The sequence below is a fragment of the Hyperoodon ampullatus genome (genome assembly GCF_949752795.1).
Source record: "Hyperoodon ampullatus genome assembly, chromosome: 9".
Classification (NCBI taxonomy): Eukaryota; Metazoa; Chordata; class Mammalia; order Artiodactyla; family Ziphiidae; genus Hyperoodon; species Hyperoodon ampullatus.
The window spans coordinates 14923964-14939075 of NC_136922.1; the positions used below are offsets into that span (position 1 = coordinate 14923964).

Sequence of the window (15112 nt, forward strand, 5' to 3'; positions counted from 1 at the left end):
AAATTCCCAAGCTTTCCTTATAGCCATGGATCTGAGTTACTATTGTTGTGGAAAGTAACAAATTACCTCAAAATGTAGAGGCTGAAAACAAGCGTTTTTTTATGCTCAAAGATTTGGGATGGGGCATCACATGGCTGGCTGCTTCTGTCATGCTGGCACGACTTCTATCGAAGCAGTCACAAGCCCACCCAGATTCAAGAGGAGGGCAATTAAGGCTTCAACTCTTGATGGGGGAGCGGCAAGGTCACACTGTTGAAGAGCACATGGCACAGGTGAGATTTCTGAAGCCACCTTTGGAAAATGCAATCTGTCACACCATAGGTGTGGCCGTTGACTAAGTTCTGGCCAAGAGGATATAAGAGGAATTGGTGTGTTTAACTTCCTGGAAGTGTCCTCAGACGGGGGATGTGTATGTGGTAGGAGGGGAGGTTCCCTTCTCTTTTCCACTTTCCTCTTGGCTGAAATATGGATGTATATACTGGAAGGTAGAGCAGCAGTTCGGACAACAAATTTAGGATTACATAGCAACAAGCTGGAAGGAGGCTGGGTGCCTAATGATCCTAGAACCACCGTGCCAGCCCTGAGCTGCTTACATTTACATTACAGAGAAATAAACTTCTATCTTGTTTATGCTACTATATTTTGCATTTTCTTGTTAATCTTAATAAAAACATCATCATAAATGAAGAAAGATGATACAAACTTGTCTTAAATTACTGGGTCTATAAAGATAATAATGTTTATATGGTCTATATAATATTTATATGGTTAGAGTTTGACTAATATTGTGGGCCATGAAGTGAGGATCATGGTATTTCATAAAAGCTTAATTCTTAAAATGCTTGACCCTTACCATTAGAAGTACCTTACTATATTTAAAAACAACATATTATTATGAAGTTAAAAAATGGAAATAAAGAAAACATTCACTCATAGAGTGAATATAAGTTGTGTCATAAACAAAGGATTAATGTCAAAATGTATTTTTATTAAAGGGACTAGTTTGTTACATCTTGATTTCTAGTCTTTGACGTTTCTGAACCATGTATTTACTTTTTTCTTTTTTTGTGTGAGTAGAAAGATAAGCTAAGTGAGCTTGCTATTGAGATATTTTATTTTACAATGATGGTCATGGTAAAAAATGATGTGTTTTTAAATACCATTTAATTGGCAAAAGACATTTTCTAATTCAAAACCGTAAACATTCGCAGAATAAGCCTCGTTTCAAAGTCCAGGACTTCTTTAAAGCACACATCTCGAATTCTATTTCTCTTTATAGTGAAGTACATATTCCTATTTTTGGAGATATAATTCAAAACCACTGAAAGCGTAAGGGAACTTTTTAAAAATAAACAATAACAGTTTAATCAGGCAAAGGTTTTTTTGCTTGAGGGCCATCTGTCCTGACACTGACATTTTATTCAAATTGCTGCACCATCCTGTTTGAAGAGCATCGACTAACTTTAAGTGCCTCACAAAAATGGCACATTTGTCTTAACAAGTAGTAACTGCATAAAGTGGACAATGGAATAGTATCAGTGAAGCAAAACAATAAAACAGGATGGATGGAGAAAGACTGGATAACATGTGGCGAAAGAAAAAGAAAGGTGTCACAAAGATGGGGCATTATTTCTTTGTCCAAAAGAGAACCAGTACCACTATACGACTTTAAACAAAAGACATCACCCACACTTATCAATCCAACTAGATTCTCGGAGGAAAATAAAATGCCGCTACCGAGGTGGAGGCCGAAGTTTCACGGCAAATCGAGTGGCGCCAGCTCTGCGTGGACTCCATTGGTGAATGACGCGTGGGAATTCTGCCGACTGGCCCGCCCGCTTTGGGGCGTGCGGACAGGTGGACGGCCAGGCGCGCCTGGGCCGGGGGATGACCCGGGGGATGGCCCCCGCCCCCGCCCCGACCGCGCCCCTCGCAGCGCGCCCAGCCAGCCAGCCGGCGCCCGCCTGCTTCTTCAGCCCCTCAGCTGTCCGAGCACCCGGCGCCCGCAGGCGGAGGTTGCCATGGTTTCCGGGGGTCACGTGGAGAGCGCCGGCGCCCCCTCCCGCGCTCCGCGGCGGGGCGGGGCGGGGGCGGGGCGGGGGCGGGGCGTCCCAGGAAGGGGAGAGGAGCGGCCGCGGTGGGAGCAGGAGGAGCTGGAGATGCTTCCAGCTCTCCCGAGGCCGTGCTCGTTCAGCCGCCGCCGCCGCACGGAGCAGCCGCGCGACGGGAGCCGCGGGCCGGGCCAGCCGGGCCTCCGGGGCCCAGTGCGCCGCGTTCGCAGCGGGTAGCGCAGCCAGCGTAGTCTTCGCTCGCTCGGCGGCCGCGGGGCCCGAGGCTGGTCCGGGGAGGGGGCGAGGGCGGCGCCCCGGCGCCCGTTGGCAGGGGAGGCAGGATGAGCATCGAGATTCCGGCGGGACTGACGGAGCTGCTGCAGGGCTTCACGGTGGAGGTGCTGAGGCACCAGCCCGCGGACCTGCTGGAGTTCGCGCTGCAGCACTTCACGCGCCTGCAGGAGGAGAATGAGCGCAAAGGCGCCGCGCGCTTCGGCCATGAGGGCAGGACCTGGGGGGACGCGGGCGCCGCCGGCGGGGGCGGTACCCCCAGCAGGGGGGTCAACTTCGCCGAGGAGCCCATGCACAGCGGCTCGGAGAACGGCGAGGAGGAGGAGGCCGCGGACGCAGGGGCGTTCAACGGTAAGGACCCGACCCCCGCGCGCCCCCTGCCTCCCCCGCCGCTCTCCCTCGGCCCTTCGATCCCGCAGCTCGGCTCAGCCACCTCTCCCCGCCTTCCCCACCTTCCCTACCTTCCCTTCGCGCCCACCCCCTCAGCATCCATTTCTGTCTCTCCCGCTCGCCCACATTCCTACTCCGCGCTCTCGTTGTGCCCTCCCCCTCGTCCCCTCCTCTGGAGGTGGGGAGCCCAAAGGTGAGGCTTCTCTGCCCACCCGCCCCCTCTCGTCCTGGGCTCGGAGGCAGAGGCCGGCCAGTTTGGGGTGGGCATCTGAGAAACAACTTTCACTGGGGTTGGAGAAATTTCCCTTGACGGATGTTACTGTGCATAAATGAAGCTGGCCCACTTGGCATCGTCTTTCAGCCTTTATATTTATTAATGGAGTGTCCAAAGCGAAAAGGCGAGGTGTGTTCAATCGGATTGGCATTACCGTTGTTAGGACGGCAGGTTCACTAAAAGGAGCATGAAATTGGACCCACGGGGCAGAACAAAATTTATGGTGATAGCTTTGGCATTCTTGGAAACAGTCATCTATTATTTTCCAATTTAGCAATACCGCGTTGTACTATTTTGGGACACACAACAAAGGATCCCGTTTAGCCTGCAATCCATGGGGTGTTTGGAATGAGGAAACGGGCTAATGGTTTGCTTTTTATTTAAAACAAATATTGAATGATTTGGTGCCTTAAAAAAAAAGTGTGTGTGAAAACCACTGTAGGAAGTTCTGAAAGCTTGTCGGTTGTCTTTAGAATGAAAAGCCAGTGAGTAATTGTAAGGACTGTGCCAGATACTGAAGCTAGAAAGAATGAATGGGAAAGAAAAAGGGATTTTCTCAAATAATTGCTCCTGGCAGGTCCTACCTCTTCTGCTTATAACCCTCTTTCTCTGACACACGCAGACACACTTACACATTAACAGCCTTCTGTATTTACACAACGTGCCTAAATCCCATCTTTGTGACATCCCAAGCTAAAATACCCGGGTGTGCAAATGTGCAAGTGCTTTTTCTTTGTGGTGTAAGGCAACCGTGCATTCAGCATCGCACCAGCTTTTATTTATTTACACTTCTTGTGGTTTGTGTGTCCGCAGTGCATTTCATATAATGAAACCATTTTAAAGTGTCATTTCCTTGTATATGTTCCTAGGAAGGTGTTTCTTTTCTTTGCAAAATTGTTGAAAAGTGCTATAAAATTAAGGTATTTTTAGCTTGTCTGAAGCAATCACAAACAGCACTGGAAATTAGTGCTCTCTGAAGATAAAAGGGAAGATTGTTACTTTAAAAATGTTAATTTTGGACTTTTTAGTGTTTTCAGGGGTAGGATAATTATAGTCTTCATTGTTCATTTTGCACAAGAATTTAATCGAATACTTTTCTTATTAGAAATGAGAAAAGGATAAATGAGTACATATTTTAAACAGATGGTCAGGAGAAGCCAATGATGAATGACACAGGAGGGGTAGAGACATCTAATATATACTTCTTTTATGCTCCTGAGACACACATGTACACACGAGTACATTCACATGCACACGGACACACACAAAGAAAAAAAAAAAGGACTAGTTTCCCAGATTGGAGAAAAGCAAAGACTAAGGGACTTGGTAAAGAACATATATTCGTTCAGTACAATATATTGTTAGTATAAGTAAAATATTTTGTTTGTATAATGTTTTTGAAGTACTTTGCATTTATGATTCTGTTTTCTCTTTACAACAATGTAGATTATACACAGAACAGATTCGATTTTTGTTTTGCAATGAAATAAGCCGTTAAGTTCTGAGTGGTAAGGATCATTGTATATGGTTTTATGGTCTCCAAAGCACCTTTATTGTAAAAATTACTCAGTGTGAGTTTTACTAAATATTTGTTAACCAATTGCCCTATTTATTCTCCATTCCTACCCCCCAAAGACTGTTCTGACTGCAACCAATTTGATCATTATCCAGTGCACACATATGCATATGTGTATAACAGAAACTTTGGTGATGGTACTTCCCTTTTCTAGGTGTAGTAAAAAAATATCTGTTTAGAGTATTTTCTATTCTAATCAGTTCTCTCTTAATTTTTTAAAAGTAAATTGGGAGACCCCCAGTTTAAAGAGAATTTTAGACTGCCAAGGGTTGGCAAACTGTTTTGTAAAGGGCCAGAAAGTAAATATTTTAGGCTTTGTGAGCAATGTATGGTCTCCATCTCATATTCCTCTTCTTTTTTTTTTTTTTTAACTGTCCTTTAAACACAAATCCCTTCTGGAGGTTAAGGTTGTACAAAACTGGCCACAGACCAAGGCCAGAGTTTGCCAACCCTCGGTCAGAGGGGAAGAAAAAGTCAAAATAATGCCATTGCGGGGCGGGGATGGGGGAAACAATAGGAATGAGCCTATCAGTTTAATGTCTAGGTCTAAAAAAGTGCTAGAATATAAAAAGTACCAGATGCTGGGTAATCCTCCTGTTATAGTAAAGAATTAGAAAAGTAAGTACTAAAGAAGAGTAAAGTACCAGAAGACAAGTCTTAATTTACTGAGATATAGCATAAGACCAAGTGGATCAATCATTCTTAAACTTTTGTATACATATCAAGGATGTTTGATTCAGAAATGAACATTACCTGGTACTATTCTTGGAGAGCTTTTTTGAATAGGTTGGGGTGGACATCGGGTTTCTTTTTTTTTTTGCAGACACCCCAGCTCATTCTGATATCTACAGTTCCCTGACCACACTTTGAGATATATTGGTCAACAGATAATGATGATTATAATATCACTTTCTCTTATTAACAGTTTAAAAATACCTGCCATTTATTGACATTCACTGTGTGCTAGGTACTATCTGAATGTTTTAATTCATTATCCCAGCTTTATAAGAAAGATGAGACTGTCACTTGCCCAATGTTTCACAGCTAGTGTACTGCAGGGATTGGAACACCTGTGGGCCTGGCTCCATCCCTGTGCTCTTAAGTTCCAGATTTTATCTCTGGAAGGGGGTGGGGCTGGCATCACTTGAGCATCCCTTGTATGTCAAGCTCTACTTGAGGTCCTTAATGTGTTTTATCTTTAAGGCTCAGAAAAATTAACTTGTCCAAGGTCACACATAGGACTAGTAAGCAGCAGAGCCTGGTTTCTTACTCACATCTCTCTGACCCACGACCATCAGAGGTTTCTTCCTTAATGGAATTTGTATGATGGGCTGACTCACAGGTCAGGTTTTCCTGGTTATTTTTCCAGTAATGGTGATAACTTTGCTTTGATTGATTCATACCCACTCTCATGAATCCCTTAGGACAATGTATTTGTCGATGGTATTTGTGAGAGGTTGGGCAAAAAGGCAGGTTTTTGACCGTGAAGCTGGTGCCCATTGACTCACATAGAGGGATCAAGCATATGACCTTGAACTCATAATATGGTGGTTGAATCAAGCAAGTGAACCAGGGTTTGGGACCATGGCCATTGATGGCCCTAGGCCAAAAGTCAGATGGGTGAGGGTAGTCTTGACTTCTCTCCTACCTTTCCAAAGGATTCCTTCCTCTGCTGATTGCTTTCCAATTCCCCTTGTATTCTTTTCTAATTTTATCACTTCTAATGTTTACTTTCAGTTTGCTGTCAATTCTTGTTAAAAGGGCAACCGTTAGGTGTTAGAATGGCATGTGGCGACCCTCTTTCTGGGAACTCTTGAAGTCCTGAAAAAAGCTATAATGGAGTCTCTGCTTCCCCCTTCCCCATCCTACAGAAAGCGAATATAACATGACATGGCTCTTCTGCAAGGGCAGGGTCCCCAGGCTTGGAATTTATTAGGATGGTTACAGTAAGCCAACGAGTTGGAATCAGTACCAATTTGGAGTGGAATCTGTGGTAATTAATACAGGCATCATTATGAGATCTTGTGTTGCTCAATTATTTCGTCAGTGAAATGGCTGAAATTATAAAATGAAGTAAATAAAATTCTCAGTTGACAAGTAGTCAGTAACAAATTCCATATGGACATATGAAGAGCAATCAAACTGGAAGAAAAATAAACTAGTATAAAATATGGAAGACCTAATGTTCTGTATTATGGAAGGCAAAGATCTGGAGTTCAAAGTGGATACACAAGGCAAAAATATAGAACCATAGCTTATAAGCAAGCATGTCAAAGGTATATAAATAGAAATTTAGCATGTAAAATCTGTGACTTAATCCTCTTAACTCTGATTTACGTCAAATGTTTTTGGAGAACTTGATCTACCTTTGCATTTTTACAGTTTAAGGGGATTGTGGAGACTTTACCAGAGATCCTGAAAATTACGCAAAATATTGGAAAGTTGGAGCTTATGGTGGGAGATTAAGGGAACAAAGGTATTTATCATGAGAGGAAATGGTTGAAAGAGAGTTAAGAGTAACATTCATGTGTCTGAAAAATTTTCTTAGAGGATTCTGAGCAAATATTCTTCATCTCTGTTATATACAGAATTAGAAGAACTAAGCTTCATTGTAACTTGAAGAATAAAAGTCAGAAATTCATCTGTCTGAAATGGCATATGTGGTCTTCCAAAAATGAGATGGCAAAGCAGTCGGGGTAATAGATTGACTTTCCAAAAATCTGCTGTGAAAATGTTCTTAAGCTTGTTCATACTGGGAGTGAAAAAAAGGTTGATCTATATGTTGCATTTATGGCCTAACTGAAAGCAGGAAACTGTAGAGAGTAATAATCATAGCTTTAAAGGAGTGTTGCCTTGGCCGATTTTTTAGGCTCACTTCTATGGGCCCTTATTTAAGAACGTGCTCTCTCGATGGCTATTAGAGACTGTTGTGGGACAAAGCGGCCAATCCTTAGCTCCTGCCTCCTACTTCATGTAGCTGTCAACATATGACTAAAGAAAGACATTTATTCTAGCGGTGGTACTTATGCAATGGACTGAAAGTTAAAATATCTTTTTAATATATTATGAAACTCTTAAATCCATTTAATCGGTTTGAAAAACGTTCATGGAAGTCAGTTTTGGGAGGTTAACTTTAAATTCAGACAACATCTATTTTCTTTTATGTATGAGGCGCTGTGTGAGGCATGTCGACATGTTATCATAGTAACAGTGCCTGCCTCGTGAAGTTGTTAGCGAGGATAAATGGAGTAGTATTGGCAAGGTCCTTGCTGATAGTGCACCCAGCAAGCGCTGATTACCTGTTAAACAAATGATCTCATTTATAAGAAGTATTCCAGCAATGTGTTCTTTCTGAGTAGCAATTTCATTGTGCTTGGTGGAGATGAATCTAACATTTGCACTTTGTAGAAAGATGAAGTAGGAAATGAGCTTACTGGGCAGTTCCTCTTAGGATTTAATGTGAAGTTATGTTGCATAGTAATAAAACCAACATCCTTTCAGCTGATAATTTGTAGCTAAGCACACCAGGATTTTGTAATTAATGAGACTTTGTGGTCTTTGGCTATTACAAATTTATATAGTAGTTTTAAATCCTCCTGAAGTGGATTACATCCTTCATGACAATGGCTAAAATGTTGAAGCCATTATTTTATTTATGAGCTTAAGACAGTAACGTTAGAGAAGATTTTTAAAATATTTTGAGTTATAGATGGTAATTGTGATTTTTCAAAGAAGAACAGTTAAGAACATTATTCATTTTAATAGTAGTATTAAATGGATTGCTTTAGGAATTGAAATTGGGAAATCCAAGGATTTTGAAAGAGTGTCCTTTCTCAAACTCTTATCCATCTATTACTTTAAACTTTGGGAAGAGGGAGGGAGGGGAGGGATGGAGGGATGGGAAGAGAGAGAGAAGGCGGAAGAGAGGAGTAAAATTAGTTGGAACTTGTGAAGGGTTCTTTGAGTAACTTACACTTTTTCTGAAGGGATGGCAGAGAATGAAAATACCTAAACAAACATTGAATACTTTCACATCTTAAAAATCCAACTCTTTAGCTCTTATTTAATGTAAGAGCGTTAATAAGCTTTCCATTTGAAGACATGTAAGTAAGCTTTCCATTTGAGGTCGCACATAAAGCGATGTACTGTGTCTGGGTGGGATAGAGTAGATATTTAATGGTTATTTATTGTTGCAAATCTCACTCCATGGATTCCAGTCAATTTCCAGCTGTCAACGTTTTGTTCATAGCTGTGTCAAAAAACAAATGTGTTTCTTTTTCAGCTGTACTAACAAGAGACCTTTGAAATTGTCAAGGAGGAGTTTATTTGTGATCCATTAAAAAAGCCATTTAATGAGAGTAGTAGCAATAGAGAAGGCCTGCGGTGGAGGTTGGGGTTGATGGGGCCCAGGGTTTCAGCGAAGGTGATTGAATGACTGACCTTGGGGTCTGCCTTAGCAGTATCAAGAGTCACAGAGTAAAGGGACCGAGACCTGGGTTAGCCCATGAGGAGGAGGAATGTGTATAAGTTGGGAGTTAGGATGCTGTGCTCATTCACTCACTGCAGATATATTTATAGAGAGCCAACTCCTTTCTTTGTTTTTTCTTTTTAAGAAAAAAGAAATAATTATTCTCTTAAGTTTACTATCTCTAGACTTCTTAAGGAACAATCCTTTTGTCAGAGACTGTCTTAGATAGAATATGTTGTCTATTTCGCTTAACAGATGGAGCAGCTGAAAGCCAGAGACGTTCCTTGCCCAGATTTAGTCTGCTTTGGTCTTTTTGTTCATAGAATTATCACAATTTGTGTGCTGTTTATATTAACTTACATACTATGAATCCTTTCTGTCTTCCATCAGGGTGATAGATAAGGTCTAAAAGTCTAGGCTAAAGAGAAGTACTTTTGTTCTTTTGCCTTCAGAATTACCAATTTTTTTTTTCTCTTTGATTTTTTTCATTGAGGTGAAATCTAGTATTAGGTTTTATTTTTGTATCAATTGCTTAAGAAGAGACAATGGAAAAGAAAAAGGAGTGCAGTGACTTTTCTGAGGTGGACGAGTTATTGTCATCGTGTTCTTGGTCCTGTTCTTATTGTCCTTCCGCCTTATCCTTGCCGTTTAGTTGTGGTTGGGTTGGTCCCAAAACCCCATGTAAAAACCTCACTGTGATACTGATCATTATCTTTATTTTATGGGAGTGAGTTTTTGTGTTTCGGAAGTTCAAAATGACTCAGACTGTTCCATTATGTAATTATTTTGTGGAAAGAATTTGAGCTAAAATTTTCAGGTCATGGCTTATATGAAAACAAAACAATCTAAAAAAATCAGAAATATAAACACAGTTGGTGTAACATTTATAAATGTTTCAGCAATAGGCTCTGCCATGTGTAGCTTAATATGTTTGGAAACTAAAAAAAAAAAAAACCATCATTCCAGTTGCTACTGTTTAAAAAATGTTTCTGTGTTTTAAAAAAAGACAAAAGGTCAAAATATAAACACATGTTCTACATAAAAGTGAAGCCAAGAAGATTCGCTGAATGCAGTGATTCCGGTATCCGTTTGGCTGGGGACTGACACTATTTAATTTACGTTAGCTGTTCCAAGACAAAATAGTTCATGCGAGTGATATTGAGGGGAATTTATTTATTTTTTTGGATAAAAAAGAAGGAAAAAGCTTCCATTCGTTTAAATACATTTTAGTTAGACTCAAAAAGCATCTTTCCAAAAGGTTCTGAATTAATACATGACGCAGCTGTTTCATTTCAGTTGCTATAGAAAGCTAATGTTTGTTAAATGATATTCTTTTTATTTAATCACTGTTAACTTTTTTGGCTGCTTAAGTGCCAGATGCTGAATAAGGCTATTTATACATACCATTCAGCCCTCCCCAAAGTAAGTGGTAGAGTCAGGATTTGAACCTGACAGTCTGAGTTCAGAGACCATCTCCTTAACCATGGTACACAGACTTCATTTTTAGTAACTCTTACAGCAGTAACATGGTTGAAAAGAACCACATATCACAAAATAAGCTTCCAACTTTTCCCTCTAAAAATTTACAGCCTAGCCCAGCATTGATCTTTCCCTTTTACAATTTGTTGTTTCCGTCTATTCTACGCAAATTAGCTCTTGGCATACTTTTTTTCTTTTTTTATAGAGAACCTTTATTTTATTTTATTTTGGCCGCGCCATGCAGCTTGCGGGATCTTAGTTCCCTGAGCAGGGATCAAACCCAGGCCCCCGGCGGTGTAATTGCGGAGTCCTAACCACTGGACCGCAAGGGAAGTCCCAGCACTTCGTATACTTTAGAAACTCAATAAAATGTTTATTTTAAAAATGAACACCTCATATACCTAGCTGTTTAATTCTCAAAACCTTTTTGATTATGTACAGTCATTAGCAAAATATATTTGAGTATATACATCCCATGTATGTTTTTATAAATTTTGTGCATGTACCAGTATATTAACTTATGTATATGAGAAGGCATCCCACAGTATAAATTTTGAAAGGGAGAAGTAACAAGTAATTGTAAGCAAGTTCTAATTTTTACTACACCCTAAATGATTGCCTTATACTCTGCCTTGGGGTGCATGACCCCATTTTGGAGACCACAATCCTAACAATAGAACTTAACCCATACTCTATTAATATGTAAGCTAGGTGTAGTAAACTTTGGCTTCCTCTTTTAAGCTCCTGGATTATAAAGGACCGGCAGGTAGGCAGGGTCCTAGCGTGTGTGTGTGTCTTTTTTAATAGACATTCATTAGGTAATTGTTTGACTCAGCCAAACTTTGGCAGAATAAAGAGGAAAATTCTATCTTATAAAAAGGAAATAAAATCATGTTACCTGACAGGTAAGATCTAGGCTTTTTCTTTTAAATCTGTATTCCTGTCTGTACCTTGATCTTCAGCCTCGATTATAGAGTACTAATGTCCTAGGTGCACATATTGGGGATGTGACAAACAGAATCATACCATGTTACAGGTGTTTAGTTTAGTCGTGGAAGTGCCAATCAGAATTAGAAGAAAATCTAAAGTTTAAAATAGTTTAAAAGATTAGGACCAGGCAACATCCCAAGGAAAAACATAAAATAGTTTAAAAGAAATGCAGTTACATAGGGTATCTGAGGAAGGCCATCTCTGGAGATGACAGTTGGTTAGGAGGGAGCCTCTTCACTATCTCCCTTTGTGTAACTTTTGAAAAAAAGCTTGTCATATACTTGTATTACCTATTAAATACACTTTAAGTGAAAAAAAACATGAAAGAAAGGCGATTCTTTTATAAACGTCCGGTGGGTAGTAGATAAAACACTATAGAGGCACACGGTATGGTTCGAAATTGATGTAGCCAAATATTCTTGCCTGAGTTATTCTCTTGGTCCTGGGTACCCAGTCCTCTTTCCTTAACTTTCTGCCAAAATCCCAGTTTTTCTCCAAAGGTTATCTTACAGTTCACCCTACCAGAAAATCCTTACGAGATTCTCTGGTTGACATGAGTGGTGTCAAAATGGCAGGATGAACGTGCCCTACTTCAGAGTAAGCTTGGCGGATGTCACATGTGCCTGGCACAGGCAGGCCTGGAAACACAGGAATAAGCTCCCTCCCTCCAAGACCTTCCTGCACGCATCTCACTTGGCCCACAGAAGGTGCTCAAATACACTTTAAATTAACCTCAAGTTGAATACTGAATGCCTCATAATAGTAAATATCTATAAGTGTACATTTCTAAAGTGATTGAAACCTTCTTGGGCGCATAAATATTAAAAATAGCCTCCTGGTAATCCTTTATATTGATGCATTTTAAAATGTTTTCATGAAATATAAAAGCCTTAGCCTGTGTTCAGTTTCATAGGTTTAGACTTCATTATATTAAAAAAAAAAAAGGCGGCATATTCTATTTTGGCCTGATACTTGATCACTCTGCCTCATGCAAAGAACACAAGTGCACAGGCTCGCCTTGCGGGTGAGGATTGCACATTCTCATCGAGGAGACATTCTGACCCCCCTAAACTTCCCGTGTCACTGCTTCTGCTTCTGGGAGCCCCGTGTTAAACCCAAATGCATCTGTTGCCCTGAACCTGCTTTGTCCTGTTTTCTCTCTCCATCTTGCCTAATTCCTGCCACCTTAAAAGCAGGCTGTCTTCCTCCATTTATTGCATGAATCCTGCTCACACACCACCCCCCCACCCCGAGGTGAGCCCTTTGGAGCCCTCCAGTTTTAACTGTAGCTCCAGCGCAGACCTCTCACCTTCAGATTTAGGTTGACATATCTCCCTGCTTACCAGCCACCTCTGCTTGCATCTTCTTCAGGCACCTCCAGATAATTTTGTCCTAAACTGAATGTGTTATCATCTACCTCTATTATTATTCTTCCTACTAATGTTACTTTTTTCCCCCCACTGATTTGATAAACACAGTCAATAGAGCCCCTTTCCTCTGCCTCCTACTTCTTAAACCTGGTAGTTTATGGAAAACAAACAAAACAGATTGCTTTTATTGCTGAAAATTTTTAAGTAGTGCTGAAAAATCAGAAACACTGGAAACTTTTTATAAATATGACTTCACTTTGGCATAGGCTCTAGGTTTGAATCCTGACTCTGCCATTTATAACTTTTGGAACCTTAAACAAGTTACTTTACCATCTGTGCCTCAGTTTCCCTATCTGTGAAATGGGAATGATGGTAGTACTTACCTCAGAGGGTTCTGGTAAGAATAAATGAATTGACAGTGTGTGGCATATACTAAGCCTTATATATGGATTTGTTAAAAAAAGAGAGGAAGGAAGGAAGAGAGGAAGGGCAAGTTTTAGAAGTTAGAACCTGACGGTTTTTAAAAATGAAGTTTGATTTGAAATGTAAGAAACTAGAGATTGTTTTCAAGGCAGTGCAGTAATAGTCCTTAAAGAAAATGTTATTAATGAAAAATATAAAAGTAAAGTCTTCAGATCTTTCAGCTAAGTGTTTCAAGCGTTTAAAAAAAACCCTGCTCTTAAGTCGCAAGTCCTCCTTTAATTCCTTTGAAATGCAAGGCAAATAGTCTGACTTAAAAAAAATAAGGTTAAAAAAAGCAACGGGATAAAGCTTTGCTTTGTTTTCACACCATCTTCTTCCTTGAGAATCAGTGTTTAACTGGTAGAATAAATAAATTTGTGTGCAAAATCTCCAAGTTTATGGTTTTATTCAAGTTTTAATAAGTTATTTTAAAACAAACTTGGGAAAGAGTAAGTAGGGATATTGAAAATAGTTACTTAATTTAAATGAGGCAGATGCTTATAGTAAAAAACGTGAATTGGAAAAAATTGGTTGTATTAACTTGACAGCTTGTTGCCATTTCCTCATATCATAATATTTATGAAAGTAAGCTCATGGTGGGAGAAACTTTTATACCTAAGTTTTACATTAGAATGTGGTTTTATTCTGAAAACCCATCATTCTGTACTTGCTCCACTACAAATTGCTATTTTAATAGATTTCAAAAAAAAAAAGACAGTTCTTTTGGATATCTTTGCTTTTACACAGAGTTATTCACAGGTCTTTGATTTTTTTTTTTAAGGTGTCATTGATTTTTTTTTTTTAAACCCACATTTGTTTATTTATTTATTTTTGGCTGTGTTGGGTCTTTGTTTCTGTGCGAGGGCTTTCTCTAGTTGTGGCAAGTGGGGGCCACTCTTCATCGTGGTGCGCGGGCCTCTCACTATCGCGGTCTCTCTTGTTGCGGAGCACAGGCTCCAGACGCACAGGCTCAGTAGTTGTGGCTCACGGGCCCAGTTGCTCCGCGGCATGTGGGATCTTCCCAGACCAGGGCTTGAACCCGTGTCCCCTGCATTAGCAGGCAGATTCTCAACCACTGTGCCACCAGGGAAGCCCTGTCATTGATTTTTTAACGTTAGTTTTTTTTTTTTTGTGTGTGGTACGCGGGTCTCTCACTGCTGTGGCCTCTCCCGTTGCGGAGCACAGGCTCAGCGGCCATGGCTCACAGGCCCAGCCGCTCCACGGCATGTGGGATCCTCCCGGACCGGGGCACGAACCCATGTCCCCTGCATCGGCAGGCGGACTCTCAACCACTGCGCCACCAGGGAAGCCCTAACGTTAGTTTTTTTTTTTTTTTAATTTTATTTTTGGCTGCATGGGTCTTTTTGTTGCTGTGCATGGGCTTTCTCTAGTTGCAGCACACTGGTTTCTCATTGTGGTGGCTTCTTGTTGTGGAGCACGGGCTCTAGGTGCGTGGGCTTCAGTAGTTGTGGCACGTGGGCTCAGTAGTTGTAGATCGTGGGCTGTAGAGCGCAGGCTCAGTAGTTGTGACGCACGGGCGTAGTTGCTCTGTGGCATGTGGGATCTTCCCGGACCAGGGCTCGACCACGTGTCCCCTGCATTGGCAGGCCGATTCTTAACCACTGTGCCACCAGGGAAGTCCTCGATATCTTATTTGACTGGCTTGAACCTGTGTCCCCAGCATTGGCAGGCCGATTCTTAACCACTGTGCCACCAGGGAAGTCCGTGATATCTTATTTGACTGTCATTAACAACAGTTTA

General features: G+C 41.1%; 1 protein-coding gene across 1 annotated transcript in view; it reads left to right on the top strand.

The window, feature by feature from the left end:
- Positions 1-2392: 2392 nt before the first annotated feature.
- The window catches only part of PRKAR2B (protein kinase cAMP-dependent type II regulatory subunit beta), a gene marked incomplete at its 5' end in the record, with an annotated part of 112896 nt that continues 100176 nt past the window's right edge, over positions 2393-15112 (top strand). The window contains one exon of the mRNA XM_079711345.1: positions 2393-2693. Coding sequence (XP_079567471.1) covers positions 2393-2693 — 301 coding nt within the window. The remainder of the gene's footprint in view (positions 2694-15112) is intronic.